The sequence below is a fragment of the Scyliorhinus canicula genome, chromosome 14, assembly GCF_902713615.1.
Source record: "Scyliorhinus canicula chromosome 14, sScyCan1.1, whole genome shotgun sequence".
Lineage (NCBI taxonomy): Eukaryota > Metazoa > Chordata > Chondrichthyes > Carcharhiniformes > Scyliorhinidae > Scyliorhinus > Scyliorhinus canicula.
The window spans coordinates 38,624,994-38,646,347 of NC_052159.1; the positions used below are offsets into that span (position 1 = coordinate 38,624,994).

At 46.9% G+C, this 21,354-nt stretch overlaps 1 protein-coding gene across 4 annotated transcripts in view; it reads left to right on the forward strand.

The window, feature by feature from the left end:
* Positions 1–21,354, forward strand: part of dclk1a (doublecortin-like kinase 1a) — a 475,245-nt gene that overhangs the window by 377,563 nt on the left and 76,328 nt on the right. For all 4 annotated transcript variants that reach the window (XM_038818045.1, XM_038818046.1, XM_038818044.1 and 1 more), the window contains 4 exons: positions 4,102–4,221; positions 4,583–4,729; positions 16,674–16,807; positions 21,001–21,078. In XM_038818045.1, the coding sequence (XP_038673973.1) occupies positions 4,102–4,221; positions 4,583–4,729; positions 16,674–16,807; positions 21,001–21,078 (479 nt within the window). The remainder of the gene's footprint in view (positions 1–4,101; positions 4,222–4,582; positions 4,730–16,673; positions 16,808–21,000; positions 21,079–21,354) is intronic.

The window sequence follows — 21,354 nt, forward strand, 5'->3', positions numbered from 1 at the left end:
GTGTTGGAGGATAGATGTATTTTGTAGTAGCTCTACAATAGTTAATTAGTGTTAGTAGTTTATTATTTTATTTATCCTAGTTACTTTATCACGCAGTTGTTTCATAATAAATGATTTAAACTAGATGTTCTGTAGTTCATCATTCACTTCGGCTAGTCTACAGAACATGACAACACCCAGATGTTACAATCCCAGCTGGTGTTATAGCTGGACGGGAACATTCCAGATGGAACCCTGGCTGAAAAGACCGTAACTTTTACTTATAAAATGTGGAGCAACAAGACCGCTAATTAGTTCAAACAACAAGAACGAAACATTAATTAAACATAAAACATATAAAATTATGATACAATACTCCTTTACTCCCCTTTAGTTTAACAATTACACACAGATTTTAAGAATAACACGGATTACAAAGCACACCTTAAAATACAATGGCCTCATTAACACACAAGGTCCCTTTAAGTGCAAAAGATGACTGGTAAGACACACTCCTCTCTGCACCCAAGTAAATGTCTGTGGATTTCGCCTCAAAATCCCCTCAGATGACTCTTATTCCATGCGCCATCTTGTCTCACTGACCTCCAGCTTCCACACAAGTGATTTCTCTTCCGCTTTCAAAAGTCACGCTTTCAAATCTTCTTTTAAATTATGCTCTCCCTCTGCTGCTTCCATCAATGTTTCACTTTAAAGTTTTACACCTCTCACTTCAGATTTCCTTTGTCTTAAAGGCTTTTATATAGTCTGAGGTCCAGCCACCGCTTTCCACAATTATTTCAAATCTTGGGAGGGATAATCCAGTCGCCGATGCCGAAATAACGTTCGGCGATTGGCCGGTGAATCAAAGTTTGCGCCGAAATCGGGAGAAGCGTGCTTTCACGATGCTCCACCCCCTCCAAAGCGGCATACTCCAGGAGTGTGCTGCATGCCATAACATCGACCTCAGGATGTTGCCTGAGGCCCTCCTCCCCGATGCTCCGCTCCGGATCGGCCGAGTTCCCGACGGCGTGGGTCTCTCATGGTATTACTTATCAGGTGCTCGGCGTGGCGGCTACGGACTCAGTCCAATGCTGCCACAGTCATGGAAGGGCTGATCCACGAACATGGGGGACTTTGGCAGGGGCTAGGGGCACTGTTGGGGGGAGATCCTGTTGGGGGGAGATCCAGGGGTCGCAAGCCGGCCAAAGGGGAAACAGTATTTGGCAAGCCGGGTCCGCATGCGGCCGGCACCATGTTGCACGGCACGGCCGCTGCAGGCCGCCGTCGTGCGCATGTGCGGCCACTGACCCAACAATTCTCTGGCCATATCAGCAGCTAAAGCCCGGTGCTCTACGCTGCCTGCATGCTAGACCCCAGTCAAATGGAGGATCGGTGGTCGTTTTGTGCCGAAATTCTGGTCGTCATGGTCACCGTTCCCATGCCGACGTCAGGACATAGCCTGAGAAACGGAGAATCCACACTGCCAGAAGGATGTGGAGGCTTTAGAGAGGGTGCAGAAGAGATTTACCAGGATGTCGCCTGTAATGGAGGGCATTAGCTATGAGGAGAGGTTGAATAAACTTGGTTTGTTCTCACTGGAACAAAGGAGGTTGAGGGGCGACCTGATAGAGATCTACAAAATTATGAGAGGCACAGACAGAGTGGCTAGTCAGAGACTTTTTCCCAGGGTAGAGGGGTCAATTACTAGGGGGCATAACTTTAAGGTGCGAGGGGCAAGGTTTAGAGGAGATATACGAGGCAAGTTTTTTTACACAGAGGGTAGTGGGTGCCTGGAACACGCTGCTGGAGGAGGCGGTGGAAGCAGGAACGATAGTGATGTTTAAGGGGCATCTTGACAAATACATGAATAGGATGGGAATAGAAGGATACGGACCCCGGAAGTGTAGAAGATTTTAATTTATACGGGCAGCATGGTCGGCAAAGGCTTTGAGGGCCAAAGGGCCTGTTCCTGTGCTCTACATTTCTTTGTACTTTGTTCTATGTTTTCCAAACTTCAGTAATTTTGAACAAACCTGAGCACTACTGCAGGTCTCCTTCTGGCCTCTCATGACCCAATACCGTTTCAACTCTGTGACTTTACTGAACAGTAATCTGTTCTGATTCCCAGTTTCCCCTGTTCTGTTAACGCCAATCTTCTTGGAAATTTCTCTTCATCTCTCTAGTTTCTTTAACTTGTTGGACTTCAGGTTTTCAGCATCAATTTTCTTTTTTTTAAATAAATTTAGAGCACCCAATTTTTTTTTTCCAAGTTTAAGGGCAATTTAGCGTGGCCAATTCACCTACCCTGAACATCTTTTTTGGGTTCTGGGGGGTGAGACCCACACAGACAGAGGGAGAATGTACAAACTGCACATGGACAGTGACCCGGGGCCGGGATCGACCCGGGCCCTCAGCGCCCTGAAGCAGCAGTGCTAAACACTGTGCCACTGTGCTGTCCCTGGCATGTGTTTTCTTAACCATTACTCCATAGTATGGATTTGCAAGGCTGAGGGAGCTGTGCCATCTTTAGCCTTCTGAAGCTAACTGCTTCTAGCAGAGCTGTGAGAGCTGCTTTCTCTCTCATTACCTCTCTGCAGCATCAATCAAATTAGCTAAACTAAAACTTAAAAGTTTCTCTACCTGACAAGACCCCAGTGGCTAAGCAACCACTGCTGATTTATTTACTCTTAGCCCTCTCGAAGCACAATAGAATTACAGTTGGAATTGAAACCAACCCCTACACATGCAAACACCTTTTCCCAGCATGAATCTAACAATGGCCGCGATCCTCCAGCCACGCTGCACTGGAAATGCTGCTCTCCGCGGCGCAGTATGGCCGTTGAAAGCTGGGAGACCTCACTCCCGGGATCTACCCAGCTCGCAGCATCTCACAAGATTCAACGCCACCTCGCGGTGGGTGGGATCACTTTTTGGCAAACCTGCACATTAGAGCGAGACAGTAGGCCTTACTCGAATGTGCAAATTCCCGAGGTACCTGCGGCTTTCAGGTTCAATCCTTTCACCTCGGGGATCTTGGGCGTGTGTCGTCCAAACAGGAACCAGATGGAACAGCACTCATGGGGGTCACCCAGGGATCGAAGGCCTCCAGCTGTAGGGAGGTGCCCTGGCACTGCTGATGCCAGCCTGACATCTTGGCTGTGCCAGCATGGCACTGCCAAGTTTCCCAGGTGACACTGCCAGCTGGTATGGGCAGTGCCAGGGTGCCAGGTTGGCATTGCCAAGGTGCCAAGCTGGCATTGTTTGCGCAAGCGAACAGGCCTGGGTAGCCGAGCGTGGGCGTTGGAGGGATGCTGGGGGACGGGGACCCTCCCCTTTTGCGTTTAGGCTTGGGGGAAGGTCGGGGATTCTTTTGGGAGACTCGGAGATTGGTTCGCCATTTAAAAATGGCGTCCTGATCCCGCGCTACAACAAAGAGTTCTGGCGAACGGACCTCTCCATTGTTATAAACGGGGCTATGTGCAGCCTCGGCTGTGCGTTCCCCGTTCAGGCCCTTTATTCAAAGCCAGCCATGTTGAATAGCCATGTGTTCTTGGCACTGCGAGTGCTGGGAAACACGAGACTAAATGCACTCGTTTGGGACTTTGTTCCCTTTTGTGAACATCATGCCCTATAGGTTTTACCCTTCCTGGCACAGAAGCATTAAATTGAGCCCTTTTAAATCCGAAATCTCCCTCTGTATACCTGAACAGGTGCCGTCTTGTGGTGTCTAGGGGATTTTAACATTAACTTCATTGCAGTGCTAATGTAAGCCTACTTGTGACAATAGAGATTATTATTAGTAGTATTTTAAACTCCTTATACAAGTCATGAATGGCAGTACGTAGGGAATTATTGTGGTTGGTCAGTCTCTGCAAACCGATTGTTATTATGGACTTTTGCTTCGGACAGTAAATTCTGCCTATGGTGGAAATTTCAGAATATAAAATGTTAATTAAGGTTTAAGCAGTGCACCGTACACCTGTGGATAATAGATCTTGCCCTGTGTGCTGAAGGCTAATCCCAACATCCAAAACAACATTTTTGATTGTTTTGATTTTGTCAGGAAATGCATGTCTGTGTAAGCAAGTTGGATTTAAAAAATGCTTCTTTTGCCCCTGACAGGAGCACATGATCCAAAATGAGGTGTCGATTTTACGGAGAGTTAAACATCCAAACATTGTTCTTTTAATTGAAGAGATGGATACACCAAGTGAGCTTTATCTAGTCATGGAACTTGTCAAGGTATGACCAATTTGTTGAGAATTGAGTCATAGATAGAAATATAGCTTATAAGAAGAAAAAATGGCATGTTATTCCAATTGTATTTCATGGAGTTCTATCCTCAGATGAGTAAGACACGTTTATACTTGAACAACCTTTGTGGGATTGATTGACTTGTTAGTTGATTGGACAAGCATTCTGATTTAGTTGTATTTAAGTTTGTTTTGTGAAAAGGTTCTCAAAATTAACAAAAGCATCTTAAATGCAATGAATAATATATTCACATATGGAAACTTGAAAGTTGCAGAAACAATTTCCATTGGAACATTTGGTAGGAAATGTACATCACAAATTTAGTCATGCAGTGTCATTTATTCTTCAGGGTGGAGATCTTTTTGATGCAATTACTTCCACCAACAAGTACACAGAACGCGATGCTAGTGGGATGCTGTACAATCTGGCCAGTGCTATCAAATACCTGCATAGCCTTAACATTGTACATAGGGACATCAAACCCGAGAATCTGTTGGTAAGTTATGAACTTTGAAATAAGTATTCTTAAATAATTACTTGCAATAATGACAACATGAGCAAACAAACATACTGTTCAAGACTATGAAACAATGTTAGAAATAATTTATAAGCCTAACCCTCCACAGACCCCCCCCCCTCTTCCCCCCCCCCCCCCCACACACACACACACACACACAGACACCTCCCCCCACACAGACACCCCTCCCCAGAAAAGCGGCCCTATCTGGAAGCTAGAGAGCAGTCCAGACAGGGGATGTGGAAAGCATTTTGGCTGCTCCACCTTGCTGCTCCACATGTCCATTTATCAAAGGAGAACAGGTTTGCCTGCGTCAGGTTCCCATGGATCCACTGTCTGCAATCCATTCATGGTTTTCGAGTAGTGATTTGTGATTAACAGCTCATTTAAAAAAATCTGCAGGTTTGATCTAGTCATGACCCTTCACACTTCAATGGCCTAAGTGGTGAAACCCCAATGTTGTAAACATTGCCCACATCAAAGAGGTGAAAGGCACTCCAATCACTCAAGCGTGTGATTCCACTGCACTTATTTCTTTTTGATGTGGTCAGTGTCTACAAAGATGTGGAGATGCCGGCGTTGGACTGGGGTGAGCACAGTAAGAAGTCTTACAACACCAGGTTAAAGTCCAACAGGTTTGTTTCAAACACGAGCTTTCGGAGCACGGCTCCTTCTTCAGGTGAATGGAAAGGCTTGTTCCAGAAATGTTTATATTTCTATATAAACATTTCTGGAACAAGCCTTTCCATTCACCTGAAGAAGGAGCCGTGCTCCGAAAGCTCGTGTTTGAAACAAACCTGTTGGACTTTAACCAGGTGTTGTAAGACTTCTTACAGTGTCTACAAACACTGGGATTTCACCACTTCAGCCACTGAAGCATGAAGGGATGTGAATGGATCAAAGCTGCAGACGCTTTTTTATGGGGCAGGAGGGTTCAGGGCTGATTTTCAGTGCAAGAGCGGGATGCTGATGGGCTCAGAAGGTCTCTACCAACATGAACTTGGTGTGGTGGACCTCGTCGTGGGCCAAGGGGGAAAGCTTGCCCCCTTAGCCCACCGCATGTTCCACAATGTCAGGTTCACGATTGCTGAGAGGACAAGTGAACCTCGCCCACATGATTCCCTGCTGCAGGGACTGGAGAATCACGGGAGGGTGGAGCACAGGGCGCCGGACCTGTTAATAGATGCAAATGAGTCATTGCGACCCATTCACAATTATTCCCATGCTCCCACTGGTATGCGGCAAGGAACCCGTTCACGTTGCCAGTGAGGGGTTGGAGCCTGGCGTTCAGGTCGGCACCCAGCATCGATCTTGATTTTTCCCCAACACCCGATTCCCTGTCCCATCGGGGAATGCATTCTGGGCATACTGAGGACGGAGAATCCCACCCAATGTGTTTGCAAGATTATGGGCGGGATTCTCCCCTACCCGGCGGGACGGGGGGTCCCGTCGGGATGGAGCGGCGTGAACCACTCTGGCGTCGGGCCGCCCCAAAGATGCAGAATCCTCCACAGCTTTAGGGGCCAAGCCCTCACCTTTAGGGGCTAGGCCCACACCGGAGTGGTTGGCGCACTGCCGGCCGGCGGGAAAGGCCTTTGGCGCCATGCCAGCCAGGGCCGAAGGGAGGCCGGCGGATGTCCGCGCATGCACGGAAGCATCAGCGGTTGCTGACGTCATCCCCGCGCATGCGCGGGGGGGGGGGGTCACCTCCGCGTCGGCCATCGCGGAGGTTGATGGGCGACGCGGAGGGGAAAGAGTGCCCCCACGGCACAGGCCTGCCCGCGGACCAGTGGGCCCCCCGGGGCCAGATCGCCCCGCTCCCCCCCCCCCCAGGACCCCAGAGCCTGCCCGCCGGTAAGGGAGGTGGTTTAATTCACGCCGGTGGGACCGGCATTACAGCAGCGGGACTTCGGCCCATCGCGGGCCGGAGAATTGCCGGGGGGGCCCGCCGACCGGCACGGCGCGATTCCCGCCCCCACCGAATCTCCGGTGCCGGAGAATTCGGCGGGGGCGGGATTCACGCCGACCCCCAGCGGCTGGGTCGGAGAATCCCGCCCTACATTTTTGCCAACTAGCAAGTTGTCAAGTAAAAGGTCAACATTGTAAATATGGAAAGGTATTCAGATGAGTTTTTAAGAAGTTCATTTAATGAATCGAAAGGTAAAGTAAAATTTACATTATTGAAAAAATAGCCTCGCATGATAACAAGGTGTAAATGTTTAAGCTTTTCTCATTGCCTTTACGTATTCAATCTAGATATCCGTTGTGATAGTTGTTCTTTGTTTACTTGAGGAGCTTTATGGAATCGTGACTGCAATCCAACTGCCTAATTGTTTGACAAGTGTTTGACTTTGTTTACAGAGCTGGTTTGAAGAGTCTATTTGTTTACTTGGCGAGTTTTATGGGTTATCCAATGGTTTTGAACTATTATAGTAAGGTTTGCTTGTACTGATCACAAAATATATAATAGATAAGAGGTAGGATGAGGAGGTTTAGAGTGATCAGAATATTCAACCATACTTAGATGAGCCATTGGTCGCATTGGAAGCATCAGTCCAAGGTTTATTTGTGAATGTAGGTGAGCCTTGCCACCCGCTTGCCCTAGATTCAGCCTGCTCCATTTTGGTCATATAGGGTTTGGATCTCTGGAGGATCCCACCTCCAGGTAGTCTTAAGCGAAGGGGGTGGGGGGAGTCCATGATGGCAAGATTAGTCCTACCTCCAAGATGAAAATCCAGCCACAGGTGTACAGGTCAATATTTATCCTTAAACCATTTAAAGAAAACCACACTATTCATCTTATTAGAATTCAAAAACAAGGAGGTTAGAGTAAAAAGAAGCAAAGGGGTTGTGATCAATATTTATAAATTGTTATTTAGGCCCTATTTGGATTATTATGCCAAATTCTGGGAAGGCACTTTAGGATGGATGTAAAAGGCTTGGAGAGAGTGCAGAAGAGACTGCTGGAATAGTGCCAGAGCTGCAGGACATCAACTGCGTCAAGAGATTGGAGAAACTGGAATTGCACTCCTCACGGCAGTGAAAGTCGAGGGGTAATTTAATAGAGATGTTCAAAATCATGAAGGGTTTTGATAAAGCAAATAAGTAGAATCTGCTCCAAGTACCAAAGGGCACAGATTTAAGGGGCGAGATTCTCCGCAAATGCGGAGAGTCGTAAAGGCTGTCGTGAAACTGGCCGTGTTTCACGGCAGCCTTCATGCCCGTACCCGGGACCCGATTCTCCCCCCCCCATCGGGGCTAGGAGTGGGACCCTGGGAATCACAGCATTGCGGCCTTAACGCCAAGATGACGCGCGGCTGGCGTCTGTATGACGTCAGCCGCGCATGCGCAGGTTGGAGCCGGCTCCAACCCGCGGATGCGCGGGTGACGTCATCACGCCATTTGCGCGGGTTCCGCATTTCTCCACCGCCGCCCGACAAGATGTGGCGGCTTGATCTTGTCGGGCGGCGAAGGGGAAATAGTGCGTCCCTTTTGGACGCAGGCCCGACGATCGGTGGGCACCGATCCCAAGCACAACGGTGGTGCTCCCGCCCCAAAAGGGCCTCTGGATGCCCCAAACGGGCATCCAGCGCCCGTTTTTACGACGGCAGCAAGCAGGTATGTTTGCTGCCGTGAAAAAACGGGCGTAAAGGCCCGGCCGCTTGGCCCATCGGCCGCGGAGAATCGCTGCTCGTCGTAAAAAATGGCGAGCGGCGCTTCGTGACGTGGGTCGGGCGTGGGAGAATAGCGGGAGGGCGCAGAAAATATTGGGAGGCCCTCCCGCTATTCTCCCAACCGGAGTGGGCCGCGGAGAATCGTGCCCAAGATAATTGTCAAATAAGCCAGCGGTGATATCAGAAAATTATTTTTTAATGCGGAGATTTGTAATCCAGTGCATTGAAAGGTGGTGGAAGCAAATTCAACAATAACTTCCAGAAGGTAGTTAGATAAATGCATGAAAGCGGAAATGCTGCAGTGATATGGGGTTAGAGCAAGGGATTGGGACTAATTGAGTAGTTCTTTCAAAGAGCTAGGACTGGCATAATGGGCCAAATTTCCCGCTTCTCTATTGCATCATTTTATTATATATTGTGCGACCTTGCTGTGCACAAATTAACTGCTGCATTTGTATACCAAGTAAAAGTTACTATACTTCAAAAATAATTAATTAGCTGCAAAATCCCAGTAATATGGAAGGTGATGAATAAATGCTAGTTCCTTTTTCAGCACAACCTAGAAATGTCAGAATACTATTGCCTTCATCATTTACATTTCCACTGGCTTTACGACAATGGAACAGTCACTTTTATCTTACCTCTGGACTTGTGACAGGATTGAAATTGGTATTTGCTCGAGGTCTGATCAAAAACTTTTAAAATAATCCATCTTGATTACTGATTTGCTGAAAACTCTCAGTTGCATGTACATTCACGCCATCACAAAATGCTTTGAAGATTGAATTTGGCATTCTGTAGTGCTTCTTATCTAACTGCAGTAACAACCTTTATTTTCTACACCATCACTTTTCTTTTAAGTGGTTACTACTGTGCATATCATTAGCCATATACTTGCTGCATTCGTAGTTCAAAGGAATTCATTTGACATTTTCTAAAATATGCTCAAGGCCTTTTTCTCCCTAGGTAGTGTTGTCTAATGTTACCCAACAGTTTAATTCAATGAGAAATATCAATGATTAGAGAAAGATTAGAGAAAGAGGAAAATTAATGTATTAATGAAGCAAATAGGTCCAAAGGCTTGGAGATAGATTATCATGAGGTAATATGCTAATTACAAACCTAGATCTGCATCTATAGCATGCTAGATTTGATGGATTACAAATTGCATATTTACAGATCAGGATCAGTTTCAGCTAAAAGTCACGCTGGAGGAGGTTTCTGCTCACGGTAGAATATTAGTTAACAATATATTATAGTACGCTATTGGCCATCTTAACTGCAGCTTCTGTCTAACATATCAAATTCAGAATGATAAATGCTAGGTTCTTCTGATGTAAACTGTTCTTCAAAAACAAAAAATGCAGTGGGATTTTCCAGCCCCGCCCACCTCCAGGATCATCCGGTTCCGTTGAAAGTCAATGGACTTTTGGCTGGCCTACCACAAGCCGCCCAAGGGGGCCTTCCATGGCCAGGCTGGAAAATCCCGCCATTGTTCCACTTCATAAGATATAGGAGCAGAATTAGGCCATTTGGCCCATCGAGTTTGCTCCACTTGTAAATTATTTTAATAAATAAAGATATGTACCTAATTGACACAAACATAAACAAAGAAAGTCACAACTGAACATGTAACAAACCCATCAAGGAAGAAAGAAAGAGTTTATTACATAATATTACATGAAGTGCCATCATTGGTATAATATAGCAGCAACTAATTTAAGCACAGTAAAGTTGCCCAAAGGAAAAGTGGCACTCTGATCAGATGTTGTGCTTTAGAGATACATATTGGCCAGGATACTGGGTGAACTACTCAGCTGTTCTTTGTGTCATCAGATGCTTTGCAACGCACCTAAAAGCGTATCCCCCAACAGTGTGGCACTCCTTCTGTCCTGCAATGATGTGTCAGTCTTGATTTTGTGGTTTGTGAAGTCTTTCTAATTGAAAGGTGAGCACATACAGACGACTGAGCCAAGGCTGATGCTTCAGCAAGTAGGTTATGAAAATTACTGGTGACAGTTTAGTTAGGAGATATTAAAATGGAGAATCAGCAGGTAGGAAAACAGGAACCAGTTATCTTTGAGGGAAAAAAAGCTAATGAGCTTGTAAAGCCCTTTAGGCTGCTATCTCACTTTGCAAGAAAATATGTTCTAAAAATAGATTTCTAGCAAAAATGTATAATTAACAACAAAAATCAAACCTTTTTCCAAAATTTAGTTTCAGACTGCCTCCTATATACATGAGGAAAGATAACATATGAAAACAGTGTTTGAGAATTTGCAAGATTGATCATAGCTGCTGGGTCTTGACGTTTGTAAGCTCTAATCCACCTCGGGGATACCTCTGGTGTCAGCCCTGGCACCAGATTCAGCTGCAGGACCAGATCGCAGACACAGAACACACTCCTGACCTCAGCTCTAAATTGCATCTCCCAACCTCCGGCATTTGACTTTGCTGCTTTCAGTTGCCAGTTAACTGGAAATCCACTTTGCTTTGTAGTTGCTTAAATTTGGTAAGGGCGGCATGGTGGCACAGTGGTTAGAACTGCTGTCTCATGGCGGTGAGAACCCGGGTTCAATCCCGGCCCTGGGTCACTGTCCGTGTGGAGTTTGCACATTCTCCCCATATCTGCGTGGATTTCCCCCACACAACCCAAAGATGTGCAGGGTAGGTGGATTGGGTACTTCAATTTTGCTTTTTAATTTGTCCTGCTACATGCCCTCACTGACCTTTTGCCTGACTGATTTGCTCCTAGCTCGTGTTGCATGCCTTGCTGAACTACTCAATTCACATCTCCGATCAGTTCTGAACAACATCCATCACAGGAGATGAAGCACAGAAAGTGCTGGAAAATCCAGCAGCACAGGCAGAATTTGCAAAGGGAACAAATCCGATTCAGGTGTAGACTTTCCTACAAAACTGTCCATCACCCAAAAGTCCCTAGATGCTGCCTGAACTTGAGTATTTCTTGAATTATCTGTTTTCATTTTGGATGTCCAGCAGTTTATGATTGATCATTAATTTTAGGATAGAAAACTGTTAAATTTAATTTAAAATATTAATCAAGAATACCGCTTTAGTTCCCACTTTTCACAGTATCTTCATTGCAGTGTTAATGTAAGCCTACTTGTGACAATAAAGATTATATAGTAATATACATTGCTTATAATGTGAGATTTTTCTCATTTTAACTGCAGCACGGTGGCACAGTGGTTAGCACTATTGTCTTACTGCCCAGAGGCCCGGGTTCGATTCTGATCTTGGGTGTGCGGAGTTTGCACGTTCTCCTTGTGTCTGCGAAGGTTTCCACCCACAGTCCGAGGTGGATTGCCTATGCTAAATTGTCCATTAGTGTCCAAAACGTTTGGAGGGATTACGGGGATAGGGTAGAGTGCCCTTTCAGAGGGTCGGTGCAGACTTGATGGGCTGAATGGCCTCGTTGTGCACTGTAGTGATTCTATGATTCTTAACCCCACCCAAAATCTATGGACCTAATTTTAATTCAATCAAACCTCAGGATTTAGATCAGGTTCCATCTCTTCAAATTCTGGTATTCTCGCTTTTATCTGGGGTCTTTTTTTTGAAGCATCTCTGGGTATTTTGGCGCACCAACAGAGGTATAGAAGTGTCAATTGTTATATTACCATCATCAAACATTGGAGTCTGGCTGGAAAATTATTTTCCATACCTATATAAGGAAGAGACCATGGGTAAGATTTTCCGTCCCACAGCCCCGTTTTCTGGCGGGATGCGCCGCCGCCAGCAGCGGGATTCTCCGTTCCTGCAGCTGGCCAATGGGGTTTCCCATTGTGGCTACCCCACATTGCTAGGAAACCTGAGAGCGTGGGTACACTGTCGGCAAAGCGGAGAATCCCACTGACAAGAGAATCCCGCAGCATGAGTTTGATTCTTCGTTCCTCCGCACCCCCGGGATTCTCCTTTCCTGCTGCAGGGAATGGGAGATTTGGCCTCGTGCCAAATTCCTTGCCTCGCCGGCAACGGTAGCGGAGCGAACTGATAACGGTCACTTCTGCCCAATATCTACAATCTGCATTTTCTAGTCCAGTGAACGTAAGCATTTACAATAAAATAAGTACATCAATGCCTTGTTTTCTCGCTTCTTAATTTATGTGCTCATTTTTGCAAGGATGCACTGCTTTGGCAATTTGCGTCTTTGACCTTTCTGCTCAGTCATGTGCATCCTTGGAACTGATGACTCCTTTAAGCACAAAGGAAATAGAGTGAGGCAGTATTTTGAACAGTAACTAATTATTGGGTAATGAAGTCTCAAATTAGTTGTTAGGATAACAAATGCTTCTTATTTCTCTTAACACCAGGGAACAATTAAGCAAGATAGTTGTTCAAAGTGGAATGTGATTTAATGATACCTGAAAATGGTTTTACAGTTCACAGTTGGCCTGATTTTTTTAATAACTATTTTTGATTAGTATGCATTTTCAATATGTTATTGTTAGGTTGTTCTTCTGAGCCACAGAATAGAAGATTACCCCACTACTAATATTATTCTGTGCCAAGTGTAATATAATAATGAAGGACAGTGCAGTAACTCACAAAGCAAATATGTGAAGACATTAAGAACAATTGTGAAACGCTTAATTGAATGCAGGCATTGAATGCTGATGCACTAGTTCTGTATCGAAATGTCTTGCATACAATCCAATGTAATCTTTACCTGGTTTGGAACATTGACCCAAATTCTGTAATGCAAGGGCAATTAATTCACATCTAGTTAAATGCATCCATTGAATTAATAAGTGAAATGGTCTGATCGGGAATTGAAGTTGGGACGCGGGATCAGAAACATTTGCGCTCGGGGCTGGGACAGCTCGCCACGCGCAGTCTCTCGCTGGGCAGCTAATTAGATTTACATGTCTGAGGAGCCAATCTTGTGACAGGGCAGGCAGAAAATCAACACCCCCCTCTGTTTCCTCCCCAGTTGGAACGTGACTAGTGGAAGAGTAAAGTTTCCTGGAGCCTGCACAATGTGCTGATTTAGAACCTTGAGAGCCCTGGGTAGATGGGTCATGGCCAATGATTAGGGGGTTGGGCGGGGGGGGGGGGGGGGGGGGGGGGGGGGTGAAGTACGTCTTTCGGAGAGTCAGTGCACACTCGATGGGCTGAATGGTGACTTTCTACACTGTGTGGATTCTAAAATTGTAGACATTTTAAAAGGATGACACGTTGGCACAGCGGGTAGCACTGCTGCCTCACAGTTCCACAAATCCGGGTTCAATTCTGGCCATGAGTGACTGTCTGTGTGGAGTTGCACTTTCGCCCCGTTTCTGCATGAGTTTTCTCCGGGTGCTACGGTTTCCTCCCACAGTCCAAAGATGTGCAGCTTAGGTGGATTGGTCATGCTATATTGCCCCTTCATGTCCAGGGATGTGTAGGTTATGTTAAGGGGTTATTAGGATAGGGCGGGAAGTGGGCTTGGATGAAGTGCTCTTTCAGAGGGTCGGTGCAGACTCGATGGACCAAATGGCCTCCTTCTGCACTGCAGGGATGCATAGAATTTACAGTGCCGAAGGAAGTCATTCGGCCCATCGAGTCTGCACCGGCTCTTGGAAAGAGCACCCTACCCAAACCCACAACTGCACCCGATCCCCATCACCCAGTAACCCCACCCAACACTAAGGGCAATTTTGGACACCAAAGGTAATTTAGCATGGCCAATCCACCTAACCTGCACATCTTTGGACTGTGGGAGGAAACCGGAGCACCCGGAGGAAACCCACGCACACATGGGTAGAGCGTGCAGACTCCGCACAGACAGTGACCCAAGCCGGGAATCGAACCTGGGACCCTGGAGCTGTGAAGCAATTGTGCTGACCACTATATTACCATGTTGCCCAATTCTGTGAGCACATGTATTCTTGTGAACAAATTGCAGTGATCCATCCAGTCAGCACATTCTTTGACCCTGTCCCTCAAGCCTCGAGCATTTCAGCCATTTCAAAACCTCATACCTAGCATTGGTCCATACCTGGCCTCCCCACGATCACCCTATGGTGCAGCACAACATGGAGGACCACAGATGAGCTCTCCTCTCATTCATTCCTCCACTTGTATGGATTGACCAGGGTCATGAAAGCCATGTCAGGGCATCCTCCCAATACTGTTGGGCATCCGTTCAATGCTGCCAAGGCACATTAAAGAGACACTTGCCTTAGCATCAGAGATGTACTATTCCCCCCCCCCCCCCCCCAACCTGTCTACCATCATCGGCCATGACCATCTACTCAGAGTTCTCAAGGTTCTAAATCAGCACATTGTCACTACCCCCCCCATCCATCCGAGTGGAACTCACATCTGCCTCCCTCCCACTGTTTATCCCCCCTCCTCCCCTCATTCAAACCCATCCACCTTGGTCAACTAGAGTTGCCCTTTAGCCAGACTTTACGGGAGCTCCTGACCTCCCTGGGTTCTTGACATGGAGACCTATGAGTCAGGGAGCAAACCTGCTGCCATTTGGAGTTCAGCACTGAGGGAACATACCTGAACATAGTTCACATCCAGTTGCCACATGATCATTTAGTCTTTTTAGTTGGCTCATTGTGCTAACATACCACTCCATTCGTCTGCAAAGGCCCTCCTCCCACTTTGAGTATTCACTCGTACAGAGCAACTATGTTGTGAAGAAGAGCTTTGAAAAAATGGTGTGTGCAACTTTCCAGGCACACTCTACCATCTTCCACCCACTTACATTCCTCCACCCCCATCACCCTGGATCTACACAATGCAATCATTTATCTCTCTGTTATTGACCTTGAATCTTCCCCATTAGAATTTGTCATAGAATTTACAGTGCAGAAGGAGGCCATTCGACCCATCGAGTCTGCACCGTTTCTTAGGAAGAGTACCCTACCCAAGCCCACACCACCCTATCCCCATAACCCAGTAACCCCACTCAACCAACACTAAAGGCAATTTTGGACACTAAGGGCAATTTAGCATGGCCAATCCACCTAACCCACACATCTTTGAACTGTGGAACCCATAAGCAGCATCCTCCACATGCTTTCTCTCCCAGTTGAACCTCCACCATTACTATTCCCATGCTTACCCTAGCACTCCCAAAACCAGCGGCACCTGTTAGGTCTATTTCACACCTACCCACCCCACCCCACCATGAGACCTTCTACTGCCTGACCATAACCATGGACCAGCCATCCTACAGCAGTCCACTCCTCCCTCTCACTGTGACTGTTCCCTGTGCTACCCAGTACCCTCAGTGCAACCAAAGGACCCCACAATAGACACCATCAATTCCATCCTCTTTAGGACCATTTCTCTCCCACCATTCCTGCCTGAAAATCCACCTCCCCCACACATTTTCAGGACCCCAACACAAAACATACAAGGCCCTTGCCTCACTTCCACATCCCTGTACCCTTGCCTTCCTTCCCTGGCTCCATCCATGCCTAAGACGCCGCTTAGACTACCACCACCCGATCGTCGCCTCCATAGAATAAGTGACTTATCCTTAGAATCCCTCATTGAACAACACTCCCAAAAGAGGGAAAAAAACTGGCTGCTCACTCCATTCCAGCAAGTTGACTCTCGCCTGCTGCACACCACTCATATGCAGTCATAAATATGAAGGCATGTATTGCTCGCTCACTGACAACTGAATTGAGAAGGGGTACTTAATTCTAGTGAGTTGTCATTTTAATGAGCATGCATGAAATGCAGATGTATACAAATATGCAGCCCGACCTTTGCCATTAAGCAGCTCGGCATGCCTTCAACGTTCCTTGAGCTTAATTGCAAAAGTTCATCCCACCATTTGGGAAGCTGATTTTTTTTGGCCTCCCACTCAATTAGGTTCCCTTGCCTGTTTTGCTTCCCCTACCCGGGACCTGTCCAATGTTTTCATTAATCCGCTATCAACTGGCGTGCAGCCATGATGTGGAGATGCCGGCGTTGGACTGGGGTGAGCACAGTGAGAAGTCTGACAACACCAGGTTAAAGTCCAACATGTTTGTTTCAAACACTAGCTTTCGGAGCACTGCTCCTTCCTCAGTGACAATGCGATTTGCATTGGAGGCTGCATTCAGCTGAGGAAGGAGCAGTGCTCCGAAAGCTAGTGTTTGAAACAAACATGTTGGACTTTAATCTGGTGTTGTAAGACTTCTTACTGAACTGGTGTTCAGGGAAGAGCAATTATTATAGCAACAAACCGTCTAATGTTTTCAATAACCAGAATTCTTTGTATTTTATCAAAACAGGTATATGAACATCAAGATGGAAGTAAATCTCTGAAACTAGGGGACTTTGGCCTTGCTACAGTAGTTGATGGGCCTTTGTACACTGTCTGTGGGACCCCTACATATGTGGCTCCGGAAATAATTGCTGAAACTGGGTATTGTACCACCATATATGCTCACCATGTTTATATGTTCTCTCAATACAAATACTTTCTTCTATTAGTATTGTTTGCATTTTCTTTTGCCAATGCCATTCTTTTCTTTCTCCCCCTGTTCTTTCATGATGTCACTGACTCTTTCTGGTTGTCCTCTGTCCATTTAACCAAGTGAGCAAATTTTATGCAGTAACCTAGAAAATGATGGTTGGCGAGTCATGCAACCAGGAAGAACAGAACACTCAAGCCTGTACCTTTTATTTTCTTCCGTCCAGAGGGGGTGAATCCAATTCTAGTAGCCCCTCTGGGATAGATTAACTCAGCACAGATTAAGAACTGAGCCTCAACCTTGTGCTTTGTTACAAGGTGCCATTGTATTATGCTCATGCAGCCAGGTTCCTGAAGTACAGACTTCACATACCAACTAAAACCAAAGGGAATTGCTGACAGGGTGTGACCAAGGACACCAAAGACCCACTAAGCCACTAAGAAAGGGTCTTCCAAGCAGATTCCCAGCAGTTTGACATTTAGCTTGCAGTTGGCTGTGGGAGACGCACAATTGGATAACCATCTGTTCCACCGATGGCCTCATACAATATAATATAATATATATTTTGGTGATACATCAGATGGGGCATTTACCTCCTAAGGCCTTCAGAAAGGTTCTGCTTGAAATTTAAGATAAATATAAAGGACATTTCACTGGTGTCAGTGGTAGTTCTTTGATGTGTGCACATGACCCGTAATCTGAAAATCAGTTATAAGTTCTGCATGACAGAGTAGACACCGGCCTGGATTCTCTTCCCCCGCAACGGCGCAAATGTGAATCGCAATCGGGCGGAGAATCGGGTGTCCGCTGAAAATTGAGGTGCCGAACCGAAAGCCATGCTCTGGGGCCCTGCTGGTGGTGGCAATGCGATTTGCATCGGCGGCTGCATGCAAAATCAGCATTTGCATGCATTAACAAACCATTACCAGGTTTGACTCTGTGTGCTCCTGGCCTCCCCAGTGCTCCGCCCCTGTCAAGCAGAAGTCATGCAGGCGCAGTTTACTACAGGTGATTACAAACAGGGACTGGGCGTCATGGCTGCTGAGGTAGAGAGGGAAGGGAGGAAAACAAATTGTTAAAAATTGTAGCGCTTGCTGGGGGGTGGCTGACAGGGCTGGGAGGAGTACTGGGAGTGACTTGCTGACATATCAGTGGATTCGGGGTCTCACCCTCGGGTTCGTGATGGCTGGGCACTGACCGCCATTGCTGCGGTATTTGTTTTAAAAGCTACCATTAGGTACAAGTTGCAGGCCCCTGCCTGCTCACTCTGCTGACTGCTCATTGTGTCCTGTAAAGTTCATAGGGTCTCTCATCATTTGGAAGCCCACCCAGGCCACCCCTCTGGAAACCTAAACACTCCAGTTGACCCATCAATGGGATGGGCCTGGCCAAGCTCAATCAGTGTCACACCACGTGCTGCCACTCAGCGCACTAATCAGAAGCACAGGCCCAACTGCAGGGAAAGCAGAGGAATAGCAGAGCTCAGCCCAAACAAAGGACAAATGGACCGTGGCCGTTGCATCCTCCCTGGCACACTGCCCCTCTCAGGGCAGAGGCCTCACCAGTCACACGATGGACAGGAGCTAACTCACTCCCCAGGATCACCAGCTGTCTCCAAGCCTGCCAACTGTGCCCCAGCTCCCAGACAGGTTGTCACAACCTGTGTGTCACACCCCTGACCCACATCACATTGCAATTAAGTCCCCAGCAGAAGCCCACACCCCATTTCTGAACCCCCTCTGTGGAACCTGCTTGCACACAAGCCTCTAAGCATAGAGGTGATTGGTGGCACACCATGACCCTCTCCACCGCACAACCAGGTGCCACCCGGCTGGTGGGATAACACATGGCCCACCCAGTGATGACACCCGCAGTAGACCCCACTAGAGAGACAGGAAAGGGGCCACAGAGCCAACCACTGACATGGGTTGCGGCAGGCACCGATACCCCTGATGACAGGGATGGGTGGTGAGGATAAAGGCTTCCCAGTGACATTCATTGAGAAAGAAGTCTCACAACACCATGTTAAAGTCCAACAGGTTTATTTGAAATCACAAGCTTTAGGAGCGCTGCTCCTTCATCAAATACACCTTTTGGACACTAACCCGATGTTGTGAGACTTCTTACTCTGCCCACCCCAGTCCAACCCAGCATTTCCACATCATGACTCACTGATGGGGTCAGGTGTGCAGTGTGGTAGGCAACATATCTGGGGGGGGGGGGGGGGGGGGGGGGGGGGGGGAATGACTGAGGAGTGGGGGTGGGTTTGGGGCAGGAGTGCAACTCAGCGTCACCATTTATCCTGTTGTATTTGGATGGGCAAGGGTGTACTCCAACCGTTGAGGCTGGAGAGTCAGAGGACACCCGCTCCCGGTGCTCGTCAAGGTGATGGTCGCCCTGAACTGTTTTGCCTCGGGGTCTTTCCAGGGGCCGAGCGGCGACCTGTCTGAGATATCTCAGACATTGGCACATAGGTGCTTCCACACCGTGATGGATGCCCTATCGCCCGGGGAAGCAGACTATAAACCTCAGTCTGGATCAAGCCCACCAGGTGTCACAGGTGATGAGGTGCAACTCAGTTCTGCTCACTGCCCATCAGAGGTGCCAGTGTCAGCAGGGAGGCCGCGCCCCCCCCCCCCCCCCCCCGCAACCCCAGGAACCCCTAACTGCAGGAACCCCCCACAGAGACCACTTAACTAAAGGGACCTCCCCCCCACCCCCACACACACGGAGACCGCCTAACTAAAGGGATCCCCCCTCCCGCGGAGACTGCCTAACTAAAGGGGATCCTCACAGGGTCCCTCTAACTAAAGGGACCCCTGTTCACCACAGAAAAGAGACCCCTGCCTGGGAACTAGAGAGCAGTCCAGACAAGGGCAGTGAAATAAATTACAGCTGGAACATTTAACCTGAAGTCTCCACCTGTCCATTTCTCAAAGGAGAACAGCTATGATCTGAGTTTCAACCCCATAAATCCATTAGGGATGAATAGATGCAAATGGATCATTAAGAGCCATTTGCATTTATTTACACCCCTCGCCGGCGCGCATCGTGGATCTCATTCACGCCACCTGTGGGGTGTCGGAACATCGGCGGCTTTTCCTCTGACGCCTGATATCCTCCATCCCATCGGTGAACGCACTGGGTATCCTGGGACAGAGAATCCCGCCCATACTCTCCCAAACAGAGAACCCACCCCTCAAATGGAGAATTCCGTCCACCAAAATACAGTGTATCCATAGATATCCTCATTATTTGTGGAAGACGTAGTCCTTGATACAACTGTGGCAGAAATGTATTTCCAATTTGGTTCAAGAACATTCTTCAACAGTTGCAGACGCAATTCATGTTTGTGGATATTTAGTTTGAACATGCTAGGTGCAAGTCCACCAGTAATTTACATTGCTGCTCAGTCAGGCACAAAATCTTGGAAATTATCTGTGCTGAACAAATATGTTTTGTGGAATAATTGTTTTTTTTAAGCAGCTGTGAGCTCTCAGGTCAGGGTATACTTAAACTGTCTTCCTACTCCATCCTCGTAAAAGCATTCCCTTATGCATTCGTGGGACATCTCTATTGTACAGAAAAACAATTTGTTTATTGCCACATTAAAGAGAGATTTGCATTCTGTATTAAGGCAGCAGAGCTCATTTCGTTTAGAGCTCATGTAACTTCAAGGAGAGAAGTACCTGATCTTTGTTAATTCAGGCCTAGATCTCAAAAGTGAAAGGAGAGTTCCCTTAACCCATTGCATTGCTCCTTGTGGTTTATTGTTATTTTGTAGATGATGCCTAATTCACAACTGTCAGTGTTTCTTCTTTCACGTGAGCGGTCTGCATCACATTTATTCAGAATGCTACATATTCACCCAATGCTACATATTCACCCAATTGGAAGCTAATGAAGCACCCTCCGAGCCAGCATAACAACCCTAATACAATACTTTGAGTAATAGCTCTCCAGCTGAGAGACAAAGGCCTCACTATCCATTAGGATACTCTGTAGTTTCAATTAATTACAGTGCCAGCGTCTTCTATGTAATGAATAATGCATGAACCTTATAGTAATCCGTTTTACACAAATTGAGTTCAGGGCTTGGTTGTACTTTACACACACATTTCTAATGAGCACTTTTTCTTTATAGCTATGGTCTGAAGGTGGACATCTGGGCTGCTGGTGTGATTACTTACATTCTGCTTTGTGGTTTCCCTCCATTCCGTGGGTATGTACAGAGCACATTCCTTTTTGGTTTCAGCATTTTTGTTGAACTTTGTCAATATTGCCTGCCAGATGAATGCTTGACACAGTCATAGTATTCCCCTATCTGAGACATTAACTTGTTTATTTTAATGGATTGACAACAAAAAACTTACATTTATACTGTGCCTTTAATGTGGTACCTCACATTAATGTAATTAGATGGAAATCGACAGTGAGACAAATGAGGATAAATTAGGATGAGTTTCTAATAGCTTGGTCAAACAGGTACATTTTAAGG